The following is a 21,574-nucleotide window of genomic DNA, read 5'->3' on the forward strand; positions in this document are numbered from 1 at the left end:
TCAAAAACGTTAAACTCATCTAAAAGGATGAATTTGCTTTAGGTACTGCAGTGTTAATGTACTGCAACTCCAGTGACTTCAAAGGAATTGCTCCAGATTTAAAGCAGTGTAGCCAGAAGCAGACTGGCTGGTAGCCTGCATAAACAAGCAAAAAAGATTTTCATTTTTTAAGAAGCCATATAAAATAGTTCTAGCTAATTACGTGACAGGGGCCTTGGTGTGAAATAGCAACTGCAAAGCCTCAGGGATCAAGCCAGGAACCTTTGATTTGCTCTCTACAGCTTATAAAACCTTCTGAAAACTTTTGCTCTAACAGCTTTTTTTACTTTCCATTGCAAACTGCACACACTACCCCAATGCTGCCCTCCCGGAGGCCCCCACCGCTGCTCTGCTCTGAATCTGCACCCTTTCTCTTACAATCTGAGGCTAATTTCAGGTTGTGGAGCTAAACCAGCAGCTGTCTCCATGCAGAAAGCCCATTTTGTGTTCATCTCATGGAACATTCAATGCTGGAGCAGCTGAAATCAGGACCGCCCCGCAAATAAAGTTTAAAACTTCTCTCTGAAGCTCTCTGAAGTTGAAATATTAAACTGGAAAGCACCGAACTTGTGTTTCTGAAGCTCGGTTATTAGTTTGGAACGAGAAACAAAAGTTCTGGAGTCTGTGGGCTGACACTGTGCCTACTCAGTATTAAAATGCAGAGTGGAATCTAAGCTGTCTCTGCAAAAAATAACTTTAAGTGAGAAATTATACACGTTGTAATATTATATACATGCTCCCAGGTGAAATTCAAGATAGCTGAGCCCTCCTAGGAAGGCACTGCTAGCCAGCTCTGCTCCCTCACTCGCCTGACATGCCAACACACCCAGACTAGACTGTAAATTTATTCAACCACATTAACTTTTCCTGGTCCTTAAGTCACAAGTGATGAAATCTCATTCATTTATGCAAGCAACTGGAAGATTTATTGTAAATAAAGTTCTGCACATTACACAACTGGCTAAAAATCATAATTAGAGTTGCACTGGGAAACATGTTTTATTTATTCTGACAGTAGTCTGGCTTCAATAATCATAGCATGATAAATGTCCCTGAAGTTTGCAGACTTTCAGCAACTACAGACCTTATCACAGACGTTGAAGTGGAAACATCTGAATAGGTTTGATGTGGCTTACAAGAGGTCCTGTGCAGTTCTGTTGCATAGCATCATTTTACATCAGCACCAGGCTACCGAGAGCTAGTGGGAGTGTCCTCGTTCCTTGTAAATCAAAGAAATGAAATTTTCTGCGGGTAGTAAACTTCCAAGACCTCCAGACAACAGCGAGGACGCGTCTGCACGAATTAGCAAGGTTCTAGGATAGGGAGAAATGACAGTCGGATTGCTGAGCCGACAGACCCTCTGGAAAAGGGTCAACGACACCATTAATAGGATGCAGACATTCCCAATCTCTAGCTGTTCTGCACCCTGCCAAGAGTTCTAGTGCTTTCTTCCTTTATAGTTTTAAGTACAATTTCAGGCCCATAAAACATCAGAGAAGACAGAAGCTATTATCCCGGCCCTGACAGGAGTCCCTAATGGGACATGCATACTCTGCAAATACCTAGAACTAATGACGCTGTGCTTTTACTGTTCCCCATCTGTTCAAGGGTATTTTAAAATGTACCAAATCAGGTTTACCCTGATAACATTTATTGCTGCTCTGAGACTAATAAATGGCTCTGAGTGCAATCAAACATTTATCTGGCTTGGTTCATTCTTGAGGAAGAGCGGAGCCCAGTCCACTTGCTTCTCATGCAGGGCATCCTCTAAAGCATTTTCTCCGACCCAGCCACACAGCACGATCACTCGGATATTTATGAAGACCCTGATCTAGCTGTCAAGTTGTTTCAATACGAAGAATCAAACCAGTTTATTTTCAGAATAATGGTTATGTATAGAATGGCTCAGAGCCACAGCTATGTACTTCAAAGGAGTAAAACAAACTTTATTATCAATATGGATGATACGCACTTTCACAAATACTTTAGCCTGTCTCTGCTAAATTTAGAACAGTTAGAATACGTCTAGCTCACGTTATGAAAAATAATTATTTTATATTGCCATGAAAAGAACGTTCCAGTAACAAGGTGGTGCACAGCAGCGCTTCGTTGTAGGTCTCACTGAGAGGATCTGGAAACCTTTCCCAGCACCTGCTCTGCAGTTCCAGGGAATGGGAGCGCAGGCAAGTTTGCTGCATAGCAGGCAACAGTTGGTTTGCTTATTAAATACAGTTTCAGAATGGCTTTGTGTATCCTTGGCCTACAAAGCCACCATTCCAATGTGAATGAATACAGAGGTTATGTTTGTTTTTGCAAGGCTGACACTAAAAGTGAGACCAAACACGCTTTTTCATTTTTCCAAGGATTTTTCTTTTTTTCCCCCCTTTAATCCTCTCCCTCCCCACCACACGCACACGTACCTTAGAAGCTTGGAGTGAAAAACAAAAAAGCCCAAGTTCCTTCTGAAGAGATGCCAGCTACGGTCATCACGTGGCTTCTCCAGTCATCTGCTGCGGCGTGGCCTGTGAGCACTAAAGCTGCACGTTCAGAAAAACTCCGTTATTAGAGAAGACACAAACCAGCAATTGCTGCCATAGAAATACTATTGGTAGGAGGGCTTAAATAAAACAGGGAAAAATCCTTGAGTATTTTAGGGAGGCAACAATGGGGGAATGGCTCACTCACATGAGGATTAATTGTGTTCTGCAACTAGGAAAGCAAGTAACCTTCCATTTATTACTAAGCTAAGAAAGTAGCCTTTTCATAAGCATATGCAAGCATTAAAAAAAAAAAAGTCTGTAACTTTGAAGCTCGTATTGAGTTACATTTCATCCTTTCAAAATCTGCTTGTTATCTGCCAAGACCGTTTTTCAGTGTTTCTAGCTTCTATGCCAGTCCAAATGAACAGAGAATGGAGTAAATTATCTGCGTAAGAGCTAGAAAGCAGAGCTTGCCCACTTGACTTCAGCATACTATACAACAACAAGCACTTTTCATCAATTTATTATTGGCAAACCAGCAAATAGATAGAAACAGATGAAACTATGCACCATTTTAACTAAAATTTAGAATGGAGAGCTTAACTGAGGAGCGTGTGCCCTCACCGTATCATACCCAAAGGTGCTTTGATTTAATTATTAGAGAAAAATATCTTTCAGTGAATCTGAGGTATGGAGTTCATGCTTTACACAGACCTGATGAATGATTCATCAGCAAAACAGACATTATATATTGTCTCTAAAGGTTACAGCAGAGCATTTATTTAACAGCAGAATGCAACAGTGTCTCTAAAAAGAAGGCTGCATACATCAAAATCAAACTTATACAAATACAAAACAAAGCCCTTGAAACAGAATACCTGATAAAAGGAGAAACTTTCAGTTCATTAATCGGTCAAATTAATTAGAAAAATGGCTTGGAGGAAAGGAAAGTTCAGGAAGTAACAGTATTCTGTGCAGTAAACACAGATTTTACAAAAACGACGGAGCCACCTTAACATGAATCTCTTAATTTAAAATACTCACTGGCAACAAAACACATTCCACTTAGACTTCCATCACATTATGATACCCGGAATCTTATTTACAAGTCAAGGGAGAAAACCTTCAAGCACGTGAGCAAGTAGCACCCACCTCCTTTACTGTGCAAAGAGAGTTTGGATGATGTGTGCAGGTGGAGCGATCCGAAAGGCGAAGGCAGCGGGGCCCCAGAACAGAAACCTGGGTGCTCCCTGCTTCAGCCTGGATGAACAGCTGCTGAGCTCTTATTGCCAGTGAAGCCAACCGAGTCGTTGGCGGTTCTAAAAAATCATGCCCATTTACACGTAATCAAGTTATCAACATGGCTTTTGTGCTGCGGACTGCGGACGCCCCAATTACGGGAGAATTTCTGGACAGGAATATCATGCTGCTGCCTGGAGGGGGTGAGGAGGGGATCTGGAAGTGCAGCTTGATCCAAACAACGAAGAACCAACGGAGACCAGAGGTGTGCAGGGATAAGCATTCCCCCTTTTGGAGGGGGGAAAGAAAGCGAGTCGCCTTTGAAAAGCAAGAATATGCTTTCGTAATCCAAGCACCTGAGCTCTTCTAGCTCCCACTGTCCCTTTATTGCTTCTGGAGGTCAGTATGTTATACAGGTTTTGGTTTTTGTTTGCTAGAAAACAACAGATTGACATAACGATGATGTTTGGAGCGATTGATAAAAATCACACCTGAACTCTTTTAAACATACCACAGTACTTAGTTACTCCTGAGCTGTCAGTGTTTGCAGCGTGTAACATTGTTCAAAATACGGAAAGTTGGCAAAATGCACTCTCCCCCCCCACCCGCTTTCAGAAAATGAAAAAAAAAAAAAAAAGAGAAAAGCTTTTTCCAGCTGTAACATCTGTTAAGTCTAACTAGCTGACAAGTGCTTCTGATGAAGCACGCTTGCCAGAACACTACACAAGAGGAGGAGGGACTTTATGGAGGAGGGAACGCAAGCTATTTTTCTCTTTCCCTCACCCACAAAATGCACAATACCATTTGCAAACAACAAAGAAACAACACGGCATCCTGGTAACATGCAACACGGGGTGATCTCGCAGGCCGACGCAGTCACGTGTAGTTATCTCTGGGTCGTTACCTGTGGCAGGATCACGGGAGCACATGCTATCCCAGCGAAAGATTCTGGAAAATGCAGGTCTCTTTCCCATTCATCAGTTTCTGTGTTGTACACCTGCACAATGCTCGTAACATTGTTCAGATGCCAATTGTACCCTCCTACGATATAAATCTTTTTTTCTAGTAAACAGCAGCCAGCTTCCGACTGGCCCGCGCGCATAGGGCTCACCGTTGTCCATTGGTCTGTTTCAGGCACGTAATATTCCACAGCCAAAACATCGAAACAACGGTCAACGTGGTCCATGCGGCCTCCCAGAGCGTAAATCCTATTATTTGCACTCACCATGGCATGCAGGACTCTGGGTTCGTTCATTGGGGTTTTAAACTCCCACTGATCCACGGCCGGGTCGTAACAGTGCAGGGCTTTTTTGTCTTCCACTGAAATCCCGTACCCACCCGAGATGTACAATTTGTCTCCTACCGTGGCTCCAGCGTGCCCCCACGTCCTGCGCTTCAGGGAGCACACGTAAGTCCACTCGTTATTTTTGGGGCAATACTTCTCTACGGAGGCCAAGCTCCCCGAGCGGTTCCTCCCGCCGGTGGCGTACACCATGCCGTGGAGGACGTTCAGCTGGAACTGGATCCTGCTCTCCTGCATGGCCTGGATGCGCAGCCACTGGTTCAGGTGCGGATCGTACCTGTAGCAGATATCGACCGCTCCCTCGCCGCTCCGGTACTGCAGGTGCTGCCCTCCGACGATGTAGACGAAGTTGTCGAGCACGGCCACGCAGGAGTGGCTGCTGCCCACCTCCATCTCCGTCAGCTCCTTGAACTGGCGCACGTTGGCATCGGGCAGGTAGTACACCTTGCAGCTCACGGTGCGGTCGTTGTCGGTGTAGGGGGTGCCGCCGAAGGTGACGAGGGACAGGACGTCCGAGCGGATGGTGGTGCGCGGGGACTGCATCTCGTGCTGGCGAAAGGGCAGGATCTGGTAATTGAAGGCCTCCAGCAAATACTGCCGGCACAAGACGTCCTCCACCATGATGTCCAAGGTCTGAACGCTGTCCACCAGCTCCGAGGACTTCATGAGCGGGAAGCGGATGTGGCAGAGCACCTGGCTGGCATTGGCACGGCGCGCGGGGTCGTACTGCAGCCAGCGGACGGCAGCGCGGAAGAGGTCTATCTCGCTGCAGCTTTTCAGCTTATTGCTCTGCAAGAAGAAAACGAGGCGCTCCAGCGGCAGGTGGAGGAAATCCTCCTCCTCAGAGATCTGGAGGAAATGCCGAAAGGTGAAGGCATCGACCGATTCCTTCAAGGATGCGAGGCTGAAGGTGGTGGCCATCTGCCCGATGTTGAGACACGTTTCTACGCTCATGGCAGACTTCAGAAATTCTTCGCAGAGCTCCACGACAGGCACCATCTGGAGGAAGACAGCAGCTCCCAGCACATCCTGAATACAGTCAAGATCAAGAGTCACTTCAGCACTGTACGCAAAGTCTATTATGTGTTTCAGTCCTTTTGCAGATACACCTTTCAGTTCGATCACATCTTGGCTGGCTTCTCTCATCCCGCCTGTGAACATTGCCCTGGAGGTCAAGAACACAAACAAAATTTCCTCCTATTTAAACGCATGTAAATGATGTATTACTTCTGATTTTTTTTGAACATACTGATTCTCTTAGGAAGGATAAGGGGGAAAAATAAACCAAGGCTAAATCTCTAAAAGCCAGGAGAAATAAGAGCATGTAATTATTATGTAAAGCTTGCATAAACAATGCACTAAGAAGTAACATTCAGCTACCAAAGCTAGGTTTTTCTATCTGCCTGTCACTGGCAGCATAAATAAGGATGGTTCACAGGACAAAGCATCGAGGAGTAGGCAGAGCTATGAGAGCAGGGAGCAGTGCGTGCTGGACCAACGTATCCATGATACGCAGCAACCAAAGGCTACAACAGGACCTGCACCAGCATAGGTTGCTATCCATACCCCTAACTACCTAATATTTTTTAAGTATGAAGGATTTGTGACCATAAAAGAATACTATTTGGAAAGACACCCATGTTAAAGAGGTCAGTGAGCCTCTGAGCTTGCGTGCAGCAGGGCCTTCAGGAAAAGATTTCGGTTAGCCCATTACACTGTAGGCCAGCTATCAAGTGGCTCCAATATTGCAGATGCAAGACAATTTATGAACAGCTTTGGTAATCACAACAGAACCTCCCCTCCAAGGCTCATTCCCTTAAGAAAATCGGAGTTGCAACCACTTCAGAAAACGTCTGTTATGTTGCAGTACGACGGCAGGGGGCTAGCAGGCAATTTAAAAAAAAAAAAAAAAAAAAAGAAAAGAAAAAGATTTTCTTACAGCACAGCTGCAAGCACATCAGTTGACCAGGCCACGCTGAGATTAGGCCCTAGATCACCTCCTTGGGAGGCTTCTAAATTCCACAGGAAGCACATACCACGCCGAGGGCTGCGCACAGGCATCTCGTAAACCGCTCCTCTCGAGCGGTGCTGCGTTTCCCAGCCACGGGGCCCGTGGGCGTGATGCGGACAGAACTGCACATTTTTTTTTATGCGTTTCCATTAAGTTTCGGCAGTTTCTGTTACATATTGGTAGCTCGGGGGCAAAGGGTCGCGCCGTGTGTAGTATTCGACAAGGAGCAGCAGAGCAGCGCTGGGGAAAGCGAAGTCAAACCGGGTTGCTGAAGGACAGTGACACGCGGTTTCGCCATCCAGTGTCACTGCACAAACATCACAGCAAGCCTACAAAGGCTGTCACACCGAAGAGCTTTGAACTGCCTGCACATTTTAGTCTCCCCCACCGCTGATAACCTACTCTTGCGCATCTGAAAGGTGAATTCGCTGTGAAGAAAGTGTCAGAGCTGCCTCAGGAAGCTGCAGCGACTCCAAGGTTGCTGGGAGAAAATGCTGAACAGACCCTCCTCTTCTGCATCAACACAGGAACAGAGAAGTACCTTGGGAACGCTGTCAAAAGACAGGAGTTCCAAGTTTCCTGTCCAAACCAGGCTAGAAGAACTGCTGCCGTCCAGCATAAACCTACAAAAAAGCTAAATGACCTAAATAAGGAAATATCTGCATATGAAATCAGCTTTCTGTAACCAAGTGACCAGGAACACTGCTCGCAATTATTTGTCCATACAGCAGATGAGAGCATTCTGCTAAAATCCCCTTGCATATCCCATGTCACAGCACAGCGTGCTGCCCTGATCCCCTGCCCCAGAGGAGATGCAGACACATGTGTACTCATGCATTAGCTGCACGGAGCTCAACGTGCACAAGCAAAGAAAAGCATTACTGTTGCCATGATGAAGACAAACCATCAAGTAGAGTGCAATTCCTTCAAAAAGTGTTACATTTCTAAAATGCTGATTACATAAACGCCTCAAATTCACTCTTTTCCCTCCCCGTTCTGCATAAAAACAGAGTATTTTCCAAAGCTAGATTATTCTGCCATTGTTCCCCGGGACAACCTTAACACCGCAGAAGTTATAGCTAGAAACCTACTCAGCAATTATACTTCAGCTGGGAAAACACGCTAGCGGTGGCACTGCATACAGCATTTATGAATACAAATAGTGCTATTAGCATTTGGTGGAAGATCAGCTCCATCATTAATTGCATGCCTGTTAGGGAGAGCGATAAGCTTGGAAGGTTTACGTTACCGAGGGGAGTGAGAAGGGGGAGAGAAGGGAAGAGCCTAGGCAGTGTGTACGTAAGGCGGACACCATCAGAGCAGCCGAAGAAATAGGAGAAGGAAGCCAAGAGTCCCTTGCCTCTGATTACCTGCTAGGTCAGGAAGGAACCTACACGTCAAGGGATTACAGCCTCGGTTGACTGGGACTTCTCCACCCTTACTTGCTACGACCCCAAGCCCAGAAGCCCCACACCAAGCTCCCTGTTGATCTGAGCCTTCCCCGTACCTGCTGCCCCCAGCGCACCCCTCCCACGAAGCCGCTGCTGCCAGCAAAGAGCCCTAACTAAAAGAAGTAATTCCAAGTCAGAGCACCGTTATAAAAGACTGGAATAAAGACAGATGAACTCAATTTTTCGCTTAAGACTGAACTCCCCGCTCTGCCGTTGGCTCACCCCACGTTAATTTGGCTAAGAAAGCCCAGCGCCGTGCTCCAGCTTTCTGTGACACGGGATGGGACAATTCTTCCCAGGGGGCTGGGAATACACACACACAAAATGCTCCGTACCCTTGGACAGCTGAGCGTGACGCGCTGGAGACAGATCGGTGGTATTTAAAGCTAACGTGAGCGTTTTTCCAACGGGCACCGTCATTCGATGGGATGACCCATTCCAGAGCCCTCGCTGCCACTTCCCAAGCAGCTGAAGCAGCTCCGGGGCAAAACCCAATTCCTCCAGCAGGCAAAGCTGCCGAGGTGGCTTCAAGACCTGGGCTTGAACCGGCAGCTGCAGTAGAACAACCTCATCTGAACGCAGAGGGACAGCCTCCAGGCCTCTACACACCTACGGGTAATCCCACCGACATCCGCGGGGCAAACCAGACCTCCAGAGGGTTGTGTGTGGGTGTGATGTTGGGATGTGGCGGGGAGGTTGGGGTGGGAGAGGATGGGGAAACAAAAACCAAGGGGAAAGGTACAAATGCCTGCTTCCCTATCAGATTCTCACCTGAAATAGTCACTGCAGGCAGCCAAGACAACTTTATGAACCTGAAACACTTCATTATTTATAGTGAGGATGACATCAAGCAGCTGAGCCTGAGCTCGGAGCGAGGCCAGTCCCTGCAGTAGAGTGGTGCTGTGGCCAGGAGCAGAGAACGTGCATTTCAGGGTGCTGTTCTTGTCAGCCATGCTAAAAACAGAACAAGAGAGACAGGCTGGTTTTAAATTAAAACAATATGTGGTATACCTACAAAGCATGCTGGGGGAGATACTGTAACACGAAGCAGTTTGAAAGCAAATTCCCAGCTCGATAGCCACACAGAACATCATGACATCAGTACCTCGGTTGCATTCCCTTCTCCCAGGTACAAAAGAGACTTCCAGAATTGCAAATTATACTTTCCCATCACTGACAACCTGCCACGCTGCAGCACACGGGGGCTTCGGAGACCATCCAACCTTCAGCGAGCGGGGCCAACCTCCCCGCCGAACAGCGGCGTGCGCGCACTGCCACTGCCCCAGAGTCCACCCTGACCTCGACTTCAACCACGGGGCTGGATCACAGTTGCTTATTCTTCTCAGCACCTATCCTAAGTGCAGCTGTTAGATGCTCCGTGCCGTCCAAGGACGGCCCCGCTAGCCCCGTTTGATCCTTTCCTTACGCCTGACCCTCCTGAGAAGAGAAAAAGCAAAATATTACATAGGCCTGGCTGCTCTAAATAACGTCAGCTGTTTGAACTGCACTGTAAACAGTCCCCTCCCAGTGTAAATATTTCCTTGGTTTCCCAATGCCTCTCGCACATGTTCCTCGGTGCAGAGAGCATCATTCTTAGATTCACTTGGCCTCAGATGCACTTGTCAGTGGAGGTGAACGTCGGCAGCATTGCTGCGCAAGCGGAAAGGACTCAAGCTACTCCATGCTGCTCTGAAAATAACTGCAGCGATGCTGAGATTTCCTGAGCAGGGCGATACGGGGTGCCCTGCACACCCGGGGGGAGTTGCTTGCACCAACAGGAGGCAGTAGGATTCACCTGCAAACAGAATCCGACTCTGCACTGTTTCGCAGGGCCAACATCCCGTGTTCTGGGAAGAAAATGCACAAGAATCAGTATTCGAGGTGGGTCTGAGCTTCTCAGAAGCAGCCTGGTATTTGGGTTTCTATCTACATTTTAGGAAATACTTTATGGAAGTGTGACATTAAAAAAAATCTCAAGTAGGTGACCGTGAAGCTGGAAAGCTGGATTATTTGCTCCCAAGTCCACAACAGGAGTGCACTTAGTGCTGCACTTAAAAGGTGGCATTATTATTTAGGTAGAGCATACCAACAAAGCCTAAAAATAATATACAGATTATGTCCCGGTGTGCTAGGGGCTGTATAATCAGATCTGCTAACAGCCCTCCCAAAAAGTTCACTACCTGAACAACAACAGCAGCCACACACAATGGACCAAACAAGCAGGCGAGGTCGGAGATGGGATAAGAAAACAGGGGATGTAAACAACCCTCAAACAATAAGGAACAATGGACGGGGCTTGCTACTTGCCTAACTTATCGGGCTGCAATTTCCTGCGAGCTTTACAGAAGAGGCGAGTTAGGGGAAGTCTGTGATGTTCATCAGAGCGCTGGGAGAGCCAACGCTTTGCGCAAGCAGCTCCAGAGCGCTTTGGGATGCTGCGGGATGCCGAGATCAAGTCTTTTGCAGCCTGCTTCAGAACTGAGACTTGGGAAGGCGCCCCAAAATTCGTACGGGGTCCTGCTGGGATGACTGACACTAGTCAGCTGTGCGTCCTGCAGCACACGTCTGAAATCCCTACCTTGAAGTCAAAACATACTGAAGTCTCAGTACGGAGAACGGAGTCCAGCTACAACATCCTTCCCCTAATAAAAAGGATTAGCAACGAGTCAGTTGCTGACAAGACCCTTATCCATTGCTCCGAGAGCCAAGAAACATCGACGCGCCCCGGCTCTTCCCATGGCGAAGGAGGGAAGAGATTGGAGGGAGCGAGCACATGAATATTCATCGTGTCAAACTCGTTTTATTCTCCCCTTCGGAGCAATTCGCTGGGGTCGCAAGGAGGAAATGCCACACATAGGAAAGGACCGTGCCTCTGAACACGGTACCGCGCCCCAAGCAAACCCATTTTGCCTCCAGACTGGACACGCAAAACACAGCAAGGCAGCTCCAGCTCTCACCTGGGAGAGGGCAGCTCCTGACTTTACCGTAACTTCATCAGACTCCGTCTCCTGCAGGATTCTTCTCACGGGAGTCTTCTTCCATGTTTTAGTCGCACCAGTTTTAAATAATCCTCCTCGCTGGGCTGGCCCGAGGACTCACCAGAGGTGATCGTGTTCACTCTATCCACAGAAACGGCACAACCCAGTGTGGGTGCCTCTTCCAACAACCTGCTTGACCTGAACAAACATCCCTCGTTTTGCCTTTTCCTCAATTAACTTTTACAGGCACCGTAAATAACCAGAGCAAAGCTTAAGAGAGCCAGAGGTATTTCTGTGCAGGAATAAAAGTGTTTGCACATGCGACTCATTTCAATAGTAATTGCGAGCAGCTGCCCCAGGAAAACTCCCTGTACCTGTCCCTGTGTCTTTTTACAGGTGTGGAATAAAAGGATGCCATGATTACACAATCCTCCAGGGGAAAAAAAAAAAAAAAGACAAAACAAAACCCAACAGTGCAAGAAACACTGATGATGTCCATTTTTTTTCAGGCTGAAAAATACAAAAAAGAGAATCTTAAGAGGAAACAGGCGAGCTGGAAGCACGATAAAACTCTCGAAAAGCCTGAGAAATCAAGTAGGAAACTTCACAAGAGACAAAGCGGGGGGAAGACAGGTGAGCAAACAGCAACAAGCCGTGTTTGCAGCAGGGTTAGGAGGGATTTGGAGATAAAAGCAGGCTCGGCTCAGCCCCACCGCCACCCCGCGGGGCAGCCTCGCGCATTGTGCGTGGCCTTGCTCCGTGCTGCATCGCAGGCGGAGGGAGGAGAGAGGCAGCAGTTGGATGGCAGAGCCTGAAACAGCACAAAAGGAAGCCTTGAACGTTTGAAAGTGCCTTTGTGAGGCCGTCCCTATCTAAGGCGAGATCTGAATATGCCGCCGCGTACTCGGTGCTTAACGATTTGGTACAGAAGAAGCAGCCTTGCAGACAAACTTCAGCGGAGTTGCATCTACTTCTCAGGGGTTCAGAACATGCCTTCAAGATAAAAGCTTTTCATCACACAATAGCGAGAAAGCGTTTATTCTGCTCCTGCCCCCGGCCGCTTCGGATGGAGGCAGGGCTGGCGAGCTTCTGGAATTTTCCTCTTTTTTTTTTTCCCGTCTTTGCCCTCAAAAGGATGGCAGAGCTTTTGCGGAGGCTTCTGCGGGCGCCGAGCACGCTGACGTACAGCACGGTCATTTCTCCTCTGGAAAAGCACAAAAGGTGAAGTCACGGCCCCACCAAGTAGCGCTTCCTTGGCACATCCCACGGGCCTCACCGCGACCTGCGAGGGGATCTGAAAACACCGACATGATTGGGACCTTTACCGTGAATATATTGGCATACAGGTGACTTGAGCAGAACAGAAATCCCACTTTCCATAGGGAAATAGCTGCAGCAGTGAAAGGCATCTTTATTTTCCTATAACTGCACCCACAGCACAAGTGGAGGGGAAGCTGGAATTCAATTCAGAAGGGCCGCGCATTTCGGGCAGCCCTCCCCAGGACTCTGCTACCATCTCTGACACCCAATTTCCAGAACGGGCCTGCTAGGATACAGCTGATGGGATAGAGGATTTGTCTCCAGGCTGCTCTGAACCAGATTGCTTTCAATCCTCTGCAGTCAGCACCGGGCACAGCTCAGCATGGTACCCGCGGCCACAGCTTAGGGAAAATCAGCCCGAATCCACACGCACGTCGCAGGCTTGGGGAAAGGTGAAAGCAAGGGTTAAGGGAGTGGCTCCAGCCAGACAGCAGGCAGGCAGGGAAGGCAAACAAGCCCAGAAATTCTCCTCCTGCCTCTGTGCCTATTGCAGGAGCTTGGCCACCTGCTCATCCTTGCCCCAGGCGTGCTGCCCGGACTCCTAGCTGACGCGTTTCTGAGCGAGGACTGCTTGGTTTTTGACCCGAAACAGATGCGGCGAGGAGGCGTCTGAACACGGGGCCGGACACCCAGGAGACCTCTAAAGCTGACGGGCTGAGAGGTATTTAAGGGCCACACTTCAAGAACCGGTTCAGATGAGACACAGAGAACATCCCGGCGGCGTGTTACACCCACCGGCACGACCTTGGCTCCATCCGAGGTCTGCTCGCAGGACAGCCGTCCCTGATCTCTGCCTCCTCTGTTCTCCACCACACCGCGTGTAATCCAAGATGCATTTCAAGCTAATGAATCATTATTGTTTTTTTCACCAAATCTGTACTGATGATTAAAAACATCAAAGCTGGAATTATAGGCTTACCAAGCATGAGTTCATATTTCAGCATGTTTGCAACTCCTGCACAAGTACAAACAGAGGGAATTACACCAGGCTAGATGAAAACATTTCAGTGATCGAATTAAGCGAGAAAAGAAGTTTTTTGCTCCACAAGTCCTCTTGCTACTCTCCTTTTATACCGTGGTCCTCCTTGGATGGGCAGAGAGTTCTGGTGCTAGCATCTCTCTGCATCCCAGTTCAGCATCTTTGCTAATATCCACCCACGTTTCCCCCCTCTCTGGGCAGGTGGTGCTTGGTAATTCTTCATCCAGGAGAAACTCGAGGGGGTTGGCAAGATTTCTAAGCAGGGCAAACTTCCAGCAGCCAGCCTCTCCAGTAAACACAAGCTCTGAAGGCAGGACCCTGCGGGGCATGGCTGGGGTACAAAAGAGGCCGGAGGAAAAGCAGCAGCATGTGTGTGTTCGCATGCACAAAGCGCTCAGCGCCACATAAACAAAGGGCTCGGGATTGCAAAATAACCAGCGAGGCACCTCCTGAGCACTCAAGCCTGCAAAAAAATGCTTTATGGCGAGAGCAGCAGAGCTAACAAAGCTGAAGAGTAACTTTATTTAGCACGTATGGTATGAATATTAAGGACCTTCTTTAAGAGCCTTTGAAAGGCAGCATTATAGGTATTTTAATAATGCAAATCATTTAATGCCCTTCGCTTCATGCCGAAGTAAAAAAAAAAAAAAAACCACATTCAGGTTCTGATTTTTAAACTACAATTAAGACACTTAAAATCAAAACAAAAGTCAAACTCCCTCGGATAAGTCACCGGTAGCCATGGTTACTGCAATATTTCAGCTCCTCAGGCTTCGCATCACATGCCCAAGCGACGAAGATGAGCCTGCAGCACCGTGCACGCACTGCCGAGCGTTACGTTGGGGCAAAGAGGCCAGCCCGTCGCTGCCGGTTCGCTGTTTTCATGGGGCCGTTGCAGCCCCGTGGCAGGGGGCACCCCGAGGCGTCCTTCGAGCCTCTCGTGGCAGACCCGAAATTTGGGTGCGAGGCAGGTTCCTCGCTGCCAGGCGATGGGACTGCAGAAATCCCTGCCCTGTTAACCCACTTACGTCCCCCGCAGCACGCAGGGCTGTCACCAGCACCCCACCAGGAACAGCCTTCCCCATCGCTTGCCTGTCAAATTAGCGGCGACGATCAGCACTTGATGATCAGCAACTAATTAAATATTAACGCGTCGAACGAAGGCGATGTTTTCCAGAGAAGCGCAAGCATTCTTAGGAAAGATATGCGAGCAAAGATCAGTTCATCGATTTCTTTGTTCCCTTTTCCACCTCCTTCTCTTGATTTCTCCTATTTCCCTCCTCTGCCTCCACTCGCTTTCCTCTCCTGACACCCTCTCCTTCATCAAGGCAATAAATACCAGTAGAAAGCCTGAGACTAATATCTCTATTTAGAAGCGCCTAGCAATTTGGAGCGCTCAAATAAAGATTATAAATGGGTCTGAAGTTTAGAAGGAGTAATATTTTCTGGGGGAAACGGTCTTCTGCAAAACGTCTCAAGTTGAACAGTGAAAAATCGGTTTGAAAAACCTCACCTTCTGTCTTTTAAACTTCGAGTCTCCAAGTTTAAGGAGAGTTAGTGCTCGGCAAAAGGAGAACAAGTCATTGCAAGAAGTTTTTTTTTTTCTAAAAGAACAAAACCCGGCCTTTTTGCTTTGTGTTAGGGGGACGCGATACGCCCGTCCATCCCACAAACAGGGAGCTGGGGTCTCAGAAGGTCGAGTGCCCGACGCTGGGCCAGGACCGGGCACCGCTGGGCTCCCACGCCCTCCCTCTGCAGGGCAGCCCACGCCTGATTCAGCCCGGCAGGCAGTGAAAGCAGCAATTAAAGGCATTTCGCAAAAGCCAGAAAGTGCCCTAATGCCTCACTCCTAAGTGCTTTCCCAAGCAGGTCCTCCCCATCCACCTACTGCTTGCCTACCCACATCCTACTTGTCCCGAAGCCGGAGCCGAGGAAACCCCTATAACCCGAACGCAGGGCAGCAAGTTAAAGCAAGCATCTTTTCAACTTTTTTAAAAAAAATATTATTTTTTTTGTCCCTCAGACACATTTCTGAATCTCTGTTTCTCTTGTTTTCCACGCTGGATGCACACGGGGCGCAGCAGCCGCACACACACGAATGTCTTCTGTGCCCAGACTTCAATCGCTAGGCTGTTCGCGAGCCAAAGGAGGTGGGATTTTGGTTTCTGCTAAAAGCACTAATAAAACTGGATGGCTGTCAAAAGCTGGCTGGCCTGGTAAAACGGAGCGTTGGAGCATGGAACAAAAAAGTGGAGGGCGAAACATCTGAGCACATTAAACTCTGTGCCACCTCATGGAGCTTCAACGTGAGGGACTGGTCAGTACATGCTGTACCCGGGACAAATTGAGAAGAAAAAAAAAAAAAAAGAAAAAACCCAACAAGATTCTTAAAAATGTTTCTGTCACAGAGCCAGGTTCATCTTTATGCTGGTGCAGGGACAAAGGGGAAAAGCAGTTTGGTGCTCTTCATGTGGGCACCGAAGGGGACAGTGCGACTCTCAAGACAGAGCCCTCTGAGCCCCAATTTGTGGGGTGGTCACGGCGGGGTCCCCAAGGTGCCCCCCACGCTAGGCTGAGACCACTTACCACCATGCACTGCTCCTGCTCTCTGTGTCTGGACCCGGAGCTGCCGCAGGGGATCTCAGCGTGGGTGGCGACCACCACCGTGCTGCCTGAGACACCGCGGAATTACAGAAGGGACGAGGTTCGGAGGGACCTCGGGAGGTCCCTGACCAAGCAGGGACACCCGACCTGTATTTTTGCAACGACTGTGAACGGGAAAGGTGCTACCCCTGAAACTTTACTGATTATACTCTCATCAGCCCCAAAAATAATCCCGCTGAGCCAGGAGCAAACCGAGCAAACAGAAAAATCACCCAGAGCGTGTAAGTGGTCCGATGAAGTCGGCTGCTCCCGAGCTCAGGCAGCAGCACGAGGACCACCAGAAGGATGGTGGATTTCATACCCCATAAAATGCCGTGGGCACACGAGTGGATGCGTCTAAGTACGGGCTCTTTACACGCTCGATACTGCTGACAGCACTGCCCTAAACCGTTCTGTGTTTCCCCCACCCCACGCCCTTTCGGTCAAACCCTGGGTTGAGGAAAAGGAAAGCTGCGGCGATGCCAAACGAGCAGGACAGGAGGCAGACCCACCCTTCCGCAGCATGCCGCTGCGGCTGGTTTCGCCCCAAAAAGCCGCAGCGGGCGCTTCCCGCGCTGCCATCCCCACGCACCTCTCCAGCAGCACCCGTGGCAGCCGCTGTGCAAAGGCCGAGAGGCACCTAGTGGTGCCGGGATGCACAGCAGAGCCACCAAGGCCACCCCAAAAGGGACACCCGGTCCAGCCCCGAGCACGGCTTCGCAGCTGGGCTGACGATTCCCACCCTGCCCTTCTGTCTACCTCGTGTTATCGATTATTTTGCGTTCAGAAGTGGAGCGTATGACGGGGCTGAGCTGGTCCGTGGCACTGCCACTGCCTCTTTCAGCCAAAAATCCGTCTCAGCTTCCCAGCTCGTCCAAGCCTGGGTCACGTTCCCGCCGGGCACGGCCCATTTCAGCTCTGCTTGCTGTTCCTACGGGGCAAAAAGTTCCCCCCACCAAGTAAATCACCCTGCGACCTCCTCCAGCCCGCCGAACCATACCGATCCCTCGGCTCCACGCAAAAATTTAGGAGAACTTCAGAACCGGACCGCGAGGCTCCTGGAGAAGCGTTCGTCTCAGCCTGCTTCTGCAGCATCCGATTGCAGACTCTGGGCAGTGTTGAAACAAACATGACAGCACCCACTGTGCGTGTAACCGTAGCGCTGTGGCACACGGGGAGCAGAACAGCCACGCTGTCGTGACCCGCAGCACGCCGCTCCTCCTCTCCCTGCACCTCCTCCCTGCAGATTATTGCCCCTGAGCAGCCAGGGATCTCGAGCAAAAGCAACGTGAAGTGACGAAATAGCAGGCAGGGGAAGAAACACAGGCCAGCCCTTTAAGGCAAGCTGTAGAAACCACGTTTTGCAGCAGATGCAAGCAGCTGCCCCAGCACTTGGCACTGTAACACCAATTCCCGTTCAGTTCCACGATCAAATCCTCTTACCGCCACGGCTGCTTGTAGCCCGCTTCCCTCGTTACCTAAATCCCCTGCACTTACCTTCTGCAGGCGTGTGCCCTGTCCCAAACAGCAGCACCTTTTCCAGCTTCTCGGGCAGTTTGGCTCCGCACACACCTCGTGTCACCCACCCTAACTGCATTGCCTGGACAACAAAACCCAAGGAGCCCAGAAACGCAACAGCTTTTCTTGATTTTCTTGACCTACACTGATTTCTGTGCAAGTTCAGTGTCATCCTCCATACAAGCGACGCCTTCAGCCATCATCCCGCGATGCGAGGCTCTTCCTCTCAAAGCTGCTAACATCAAGCAATACTTGGGGGCAAGAGAAAAACCTTTAAAGAATCACTGAAGTTTACTTTTGGTCTAAATAAAGCCTCCAGCTCAGAAGTCTTCCAATGTTGAGAGAGAAAGCAGCAGTTATTTTTACAGTGATTCAATTAGAGTGTAAACATTTACACCGCGTCTACCAGATCTAACAATTAAATCTGTTTAAAAATTGCCATGTGGCAGAGAAGAGAACACAAAAAAACACACGAAACCAAACTTTTGAACAATTTCAAAAGAAAAAAAAAAGCCTAAGTGAAGACTGAAGCTATATAAGGTTTCAATACCACAAAAGCAAGGCAGGCTCACAGCCCTTATCATTATCTTCCTTACCCTGTTGCCATTTTACCCCGTCCTCCTGTACGTTTGCTCTCTCTCTCACCGCTTTCTTCAGAAGCGGTAAGGTTAAGGGAGTTCAGGTCGACTTTTTCTTGATGTGAAGCGAGACACATGTACTTTCAGATAAGCAAGACCTGCAGGTCTCCCTCGTCCATTCATCCTGGTTTTGACAGGTGGGATTGCTTTCAGCAAACACGCCAGCGTGTAACGCTATTAGCGAGGGTTTTGAAAAGTGTTTGTACAACCTGGTTGCCTTCCTTCCCTCCAGGGATTATCCCAAGTTCGAGAGACACGCAGCCCTCCTCAGCAGCTTGTCTGGGCACCCCGATTAATTCCTGCTTAAAGGCCTGTGCGGCAGATCCTCTGCAGCATCTGAAAAGGTGTTTTTCCTAGATCTTTGTGGGACCTCGCTTTGTGAGACCCTGCTCTACAAGCACTGCCGCGGAGTTCACACATCTCGCTGCCTGCAGCACAGAGAGCTGCTCTTACCGACGGCACCGATGGATTTCACCATTTCTGCTGTCCTTACCTGCTCGCCAAGCTCAAAGCACATCTTCGGGAGCAGCGCTGAGCACAGCATTACACACAGGGTAATTACGTAGCCTGACACACTCCCTCCACACGATACCGAGGGCTGGGAGTAAAACATGCAACCCATTTGCAGTTCAGGAAACTCTATCCATAAGGAGGAAGAAAGAAAAAATAAAAAAGGCAAATTTATTTCAAAATAGAAGATTCGGGCAGTTTGCTTTTCAATTTGCGAGAAGAGAACCTTTTGTCCACGCCGTCTGGCACAGCACGTTCCTTATCACAGACACACGGGATCCCCAGCAGACAAGCTCCTTCTCCTGCTCTGGGGGAGCCAGCGTGCTGGCGGGCAGCTCGCAGCAGCCACGCGGTCGCAATTCCAAAGATGGAAATTCTGCCCGCGCTGCCTGAGTACCGCTGAGATGGCATGCGCGTGTAGCAGCGAGGGAGGACTTCGTCCTTTGCCCTAGAGAGCTAACGCTCAGGAAGTGCAGAAAAGTCAGAAGCAGCTAAGAAGGAATCGCGAGTTGGTCGGGCATGCCCTTGAAATTCTCCTCCTGATCTGTATCAGGCTATGCAGCGTATCCAACGTTCCCCACCAGGTTTCTCCCCACAGGCTCCCTGATGGATTTACTCTCCGATAAATCCATCCTTTAAAATGGGAGACTTAACGACCAACGAGAAGCAGGATCCAGATCTCACCAGGCTTTAATTTAAAATTATCAAAGAAAACAAACACGCGGCGATAGAGAACGCCACGGAGCTCCAGCTCAGGGAACAGAACTGCCGCAGCTCCAGCCCGGGTGATTTATCACGGCCCTGAAACAAATTACTTCCATTTCTCACTGCTACACGCCCCACACTGAGACGCTTCCCAGCGCCGGGCGATCAGCCCTACCAACACCTGTGTGCGAGACGCGCCGCTGTTCCTGTTTGGAGAGGGAAGGAAAAAAAAAAGAGGTGCAGAGAGAGAAAATGAAACGCCCAAGGCAGCTCGGCATCCAGTTTACACAGGTCAGTCATTAGAAAAAAAAATAAATAAAATATATGTAGAAGGTGAGAATTGAGACAGGCTTCTCCAGTGCTGAACAATGAGCCTAAGAGCCTTCCTTCCCCGAGCACGGCGTGACGTTATTTCGGGAGTGGGTTCGGGGAGAGGCAAGCTGAGGAGAAACGCTGCTTTGAAGCTACGCGACGGGCTGACGGCACGGCACCCAGCAGCTCCCTGAACGCTGCCCAGCGCGGTAACTTCTGGCTGACGACGGGAACCAACGCGTTGGGGACAGAAATCCCCCGCGGGCGGGGAGCACCTGTACCACCCGGGACGGCCTTCTGGCCCCAGACACCAACTTGAGGGCTCATGGATGCGGGGGGCACCGAGCCCAGCACCTTGAGCCCTATTTCACCAGCACCGCGGTACCTGGGTGCCCAGCAGCTCGCGCCCCACCGGTGACGGGTGTGACAGATCCCGGTGGCTCTGCGGGACCGTCCGGCCCCGCGGGCCGTGTTAGAAACGGGGGGTTTTACAGAACGGGCCTGAAACACCACAAAACTCGGCGGCTGTGCATGCCAGCAGGACCGGTGTGTAACAACCACATTCCCAAATTTACAGAAATACAAAGCCTCCCGCAAACTTCAGCCTCGTGAACTCCAGCAGTGAAAGCGTTATTGTTGTCGTTATTGTTATTATCATTATCATTACTGTTATTATCGTTATTATCATTATGACCATCAATTACAGGTCGGAGAGCCCCGCTCCGGTCCTCCCTGGGGAGGAAGATGCGGGAGGCCGGGCTGGGCACTCCGCCTCGCCAAGACCCCTGGGGCCGAAGGGAAAAAAAAAATGAATTAAAAAATAAAAGAGGCGGTCGTGAACGCCGGAGGGAGCCCTGCGGTGAAGCGGCCCCCGCCCGGCCGGCCTCCAACCGGCCTCCGCGCCCCAACCGGGACCGGGCCCGGCCCCCGCCCCGCCGGCCCCCGGGGGCCCCGCCACCGCCTCCCCGAGCCCGGTCCCCGGCCTAGGCCGCGGCCGGGCCCCGCTCACCTGCTCGGCCGCTCCGCGGCGAACTCGGCCCCGCCGGACTCCGCCATCTTCGCTGCGCCGCCGCCGGGCCCCGAGCTGGGAGGCGGCGGCGGCGGAGTCGCCGCGTTAAAGGCGCAGCGGCGAGAGGGGCCCGGGGCGCTGCTCCGCGCCCGCCGGGCCTGGCGCCGCCCCGCAGCCGCCGCCACCGGGGCCGGTGACGGCTCCCGAGGGCGAGGGGAGCCGGCGGTGTCAGGGCCCCGCGGGTGGTCTGGGGACGGGCGCTGCCTCACAGACACGGGGGTCCCGTCATGAGCCCCGGGGGGTTGTCGTGATCCCAAAGATGAGGGCGTCTGGGGAGCTCTGTCACGACACTGGGGGCTCCAGGGGGCTGTCACGGCCCCACAGACACGGGGGTCCTGTTACGGGCCCAGAGATTGTCGCCAACCCACAGATGAGGGGT

At 50.3% G+C, this 21,574-nt stretch overlaps 1 protein-coding gene across 9 annotated transcripts; it reads right to left on the reverse strand.

The window, feature by feature from the left end:
- Window positions 1-574: 574 nt before the first annotated feature.
- KLHL26 (kelch like family member 26) lies at window positions 575-21,293 on the reverse strand. Of its 9 annotated transcripts, XR_010826701.1 has the most exons (7): window positions 19,336-21,022; window positions 19,093-19,238; window positions 17,444-18,935; window positions 9,295-9,477; window positions 4,663-6,226; window positions 2,460-2,576; window positions 575-1,352 (listed from the first exon to the last, which is right to left on the reverse strand). XR_010826701.1 is itself a non-coding variant. In XM_066983747.1 (6 exons), the coding sequence occupies exons 4-6, from the start codon at window positions 17,572-17,574 to the stop codon at window positions 4,645-4,647; spliced, it is 1,896 nt and encodes a 631-aa protein (XP_066839848.1). In that variant the 5' UTR covers window positions 17,575-18,723; window positions 18,809-18,935; window positions 19,093-19,238; window positions 19,336-21,018; the 3' UTR covers window positions 2,736-4,644. The 9 variants fall into 9 exon arrangements, 8 of the variants coding, with proteins under 8 accessions (XP_066839848.1, XP_066839847.1, XP_066839846.1 ...); XM_066983747.1 differs by lacking the exons at window positions 575-1,352; window positions 2,460-2,576 and having other exon boundaries at window positions 2,736-6,226; window positions 17,444-18,723; window positions 18,809-18,935; window positions 19,336-21,018; XM_066983746.1 differs by lacking the exons at window positions 575-1,352; window positions 2,460-2,576; window positions 19,336-21,022 and adding an exon at window positions 21,136-21,248 and having other exon boundaries at window positions 2,736-6,226.
- Window positions 21,294-21,574: the final 281 nt, after the last annotated feature.

Source organism: Anser cygnoides, chromosome 27 (genome assembly GCF_040182565.1).
Source record: "Anser cygnoides isolate HZ-2024a breed goose chromosome 27, Taihu_goose_T2T_genome, whole genome shotgun sequence".
In the NCBI taxonomy this organism is placed as follows: Eukaryota; Metazoa; Chordata; class Aves; order Anseriformes; family Anatidae; genus Anser; species Anser cygnoides.

Coding starts and splice junctions, on each gene's coding strand:
- KLHL26 (XM_066983746.1), bottom strand. CDS start 17,574: ATGTTTGTTTCAACACTGCCCAGAGTCTGCAATCGGATGCTGCAGAAG. Junction 9,478..17,443: donor TGCGTGGAGCCGAGGGATCG/GTATGGTTCGGC, acceptor TTCTGTTTTTAG/CATGGCTGACAAGAACAGCA. Junction 6,227..9,294: donor GCCTGCAGTGACTATTTCAG/GTGAGAATCTGA, acceptor CTTGACCTCCAG/GGCAATGTTCACAGGCGGGA.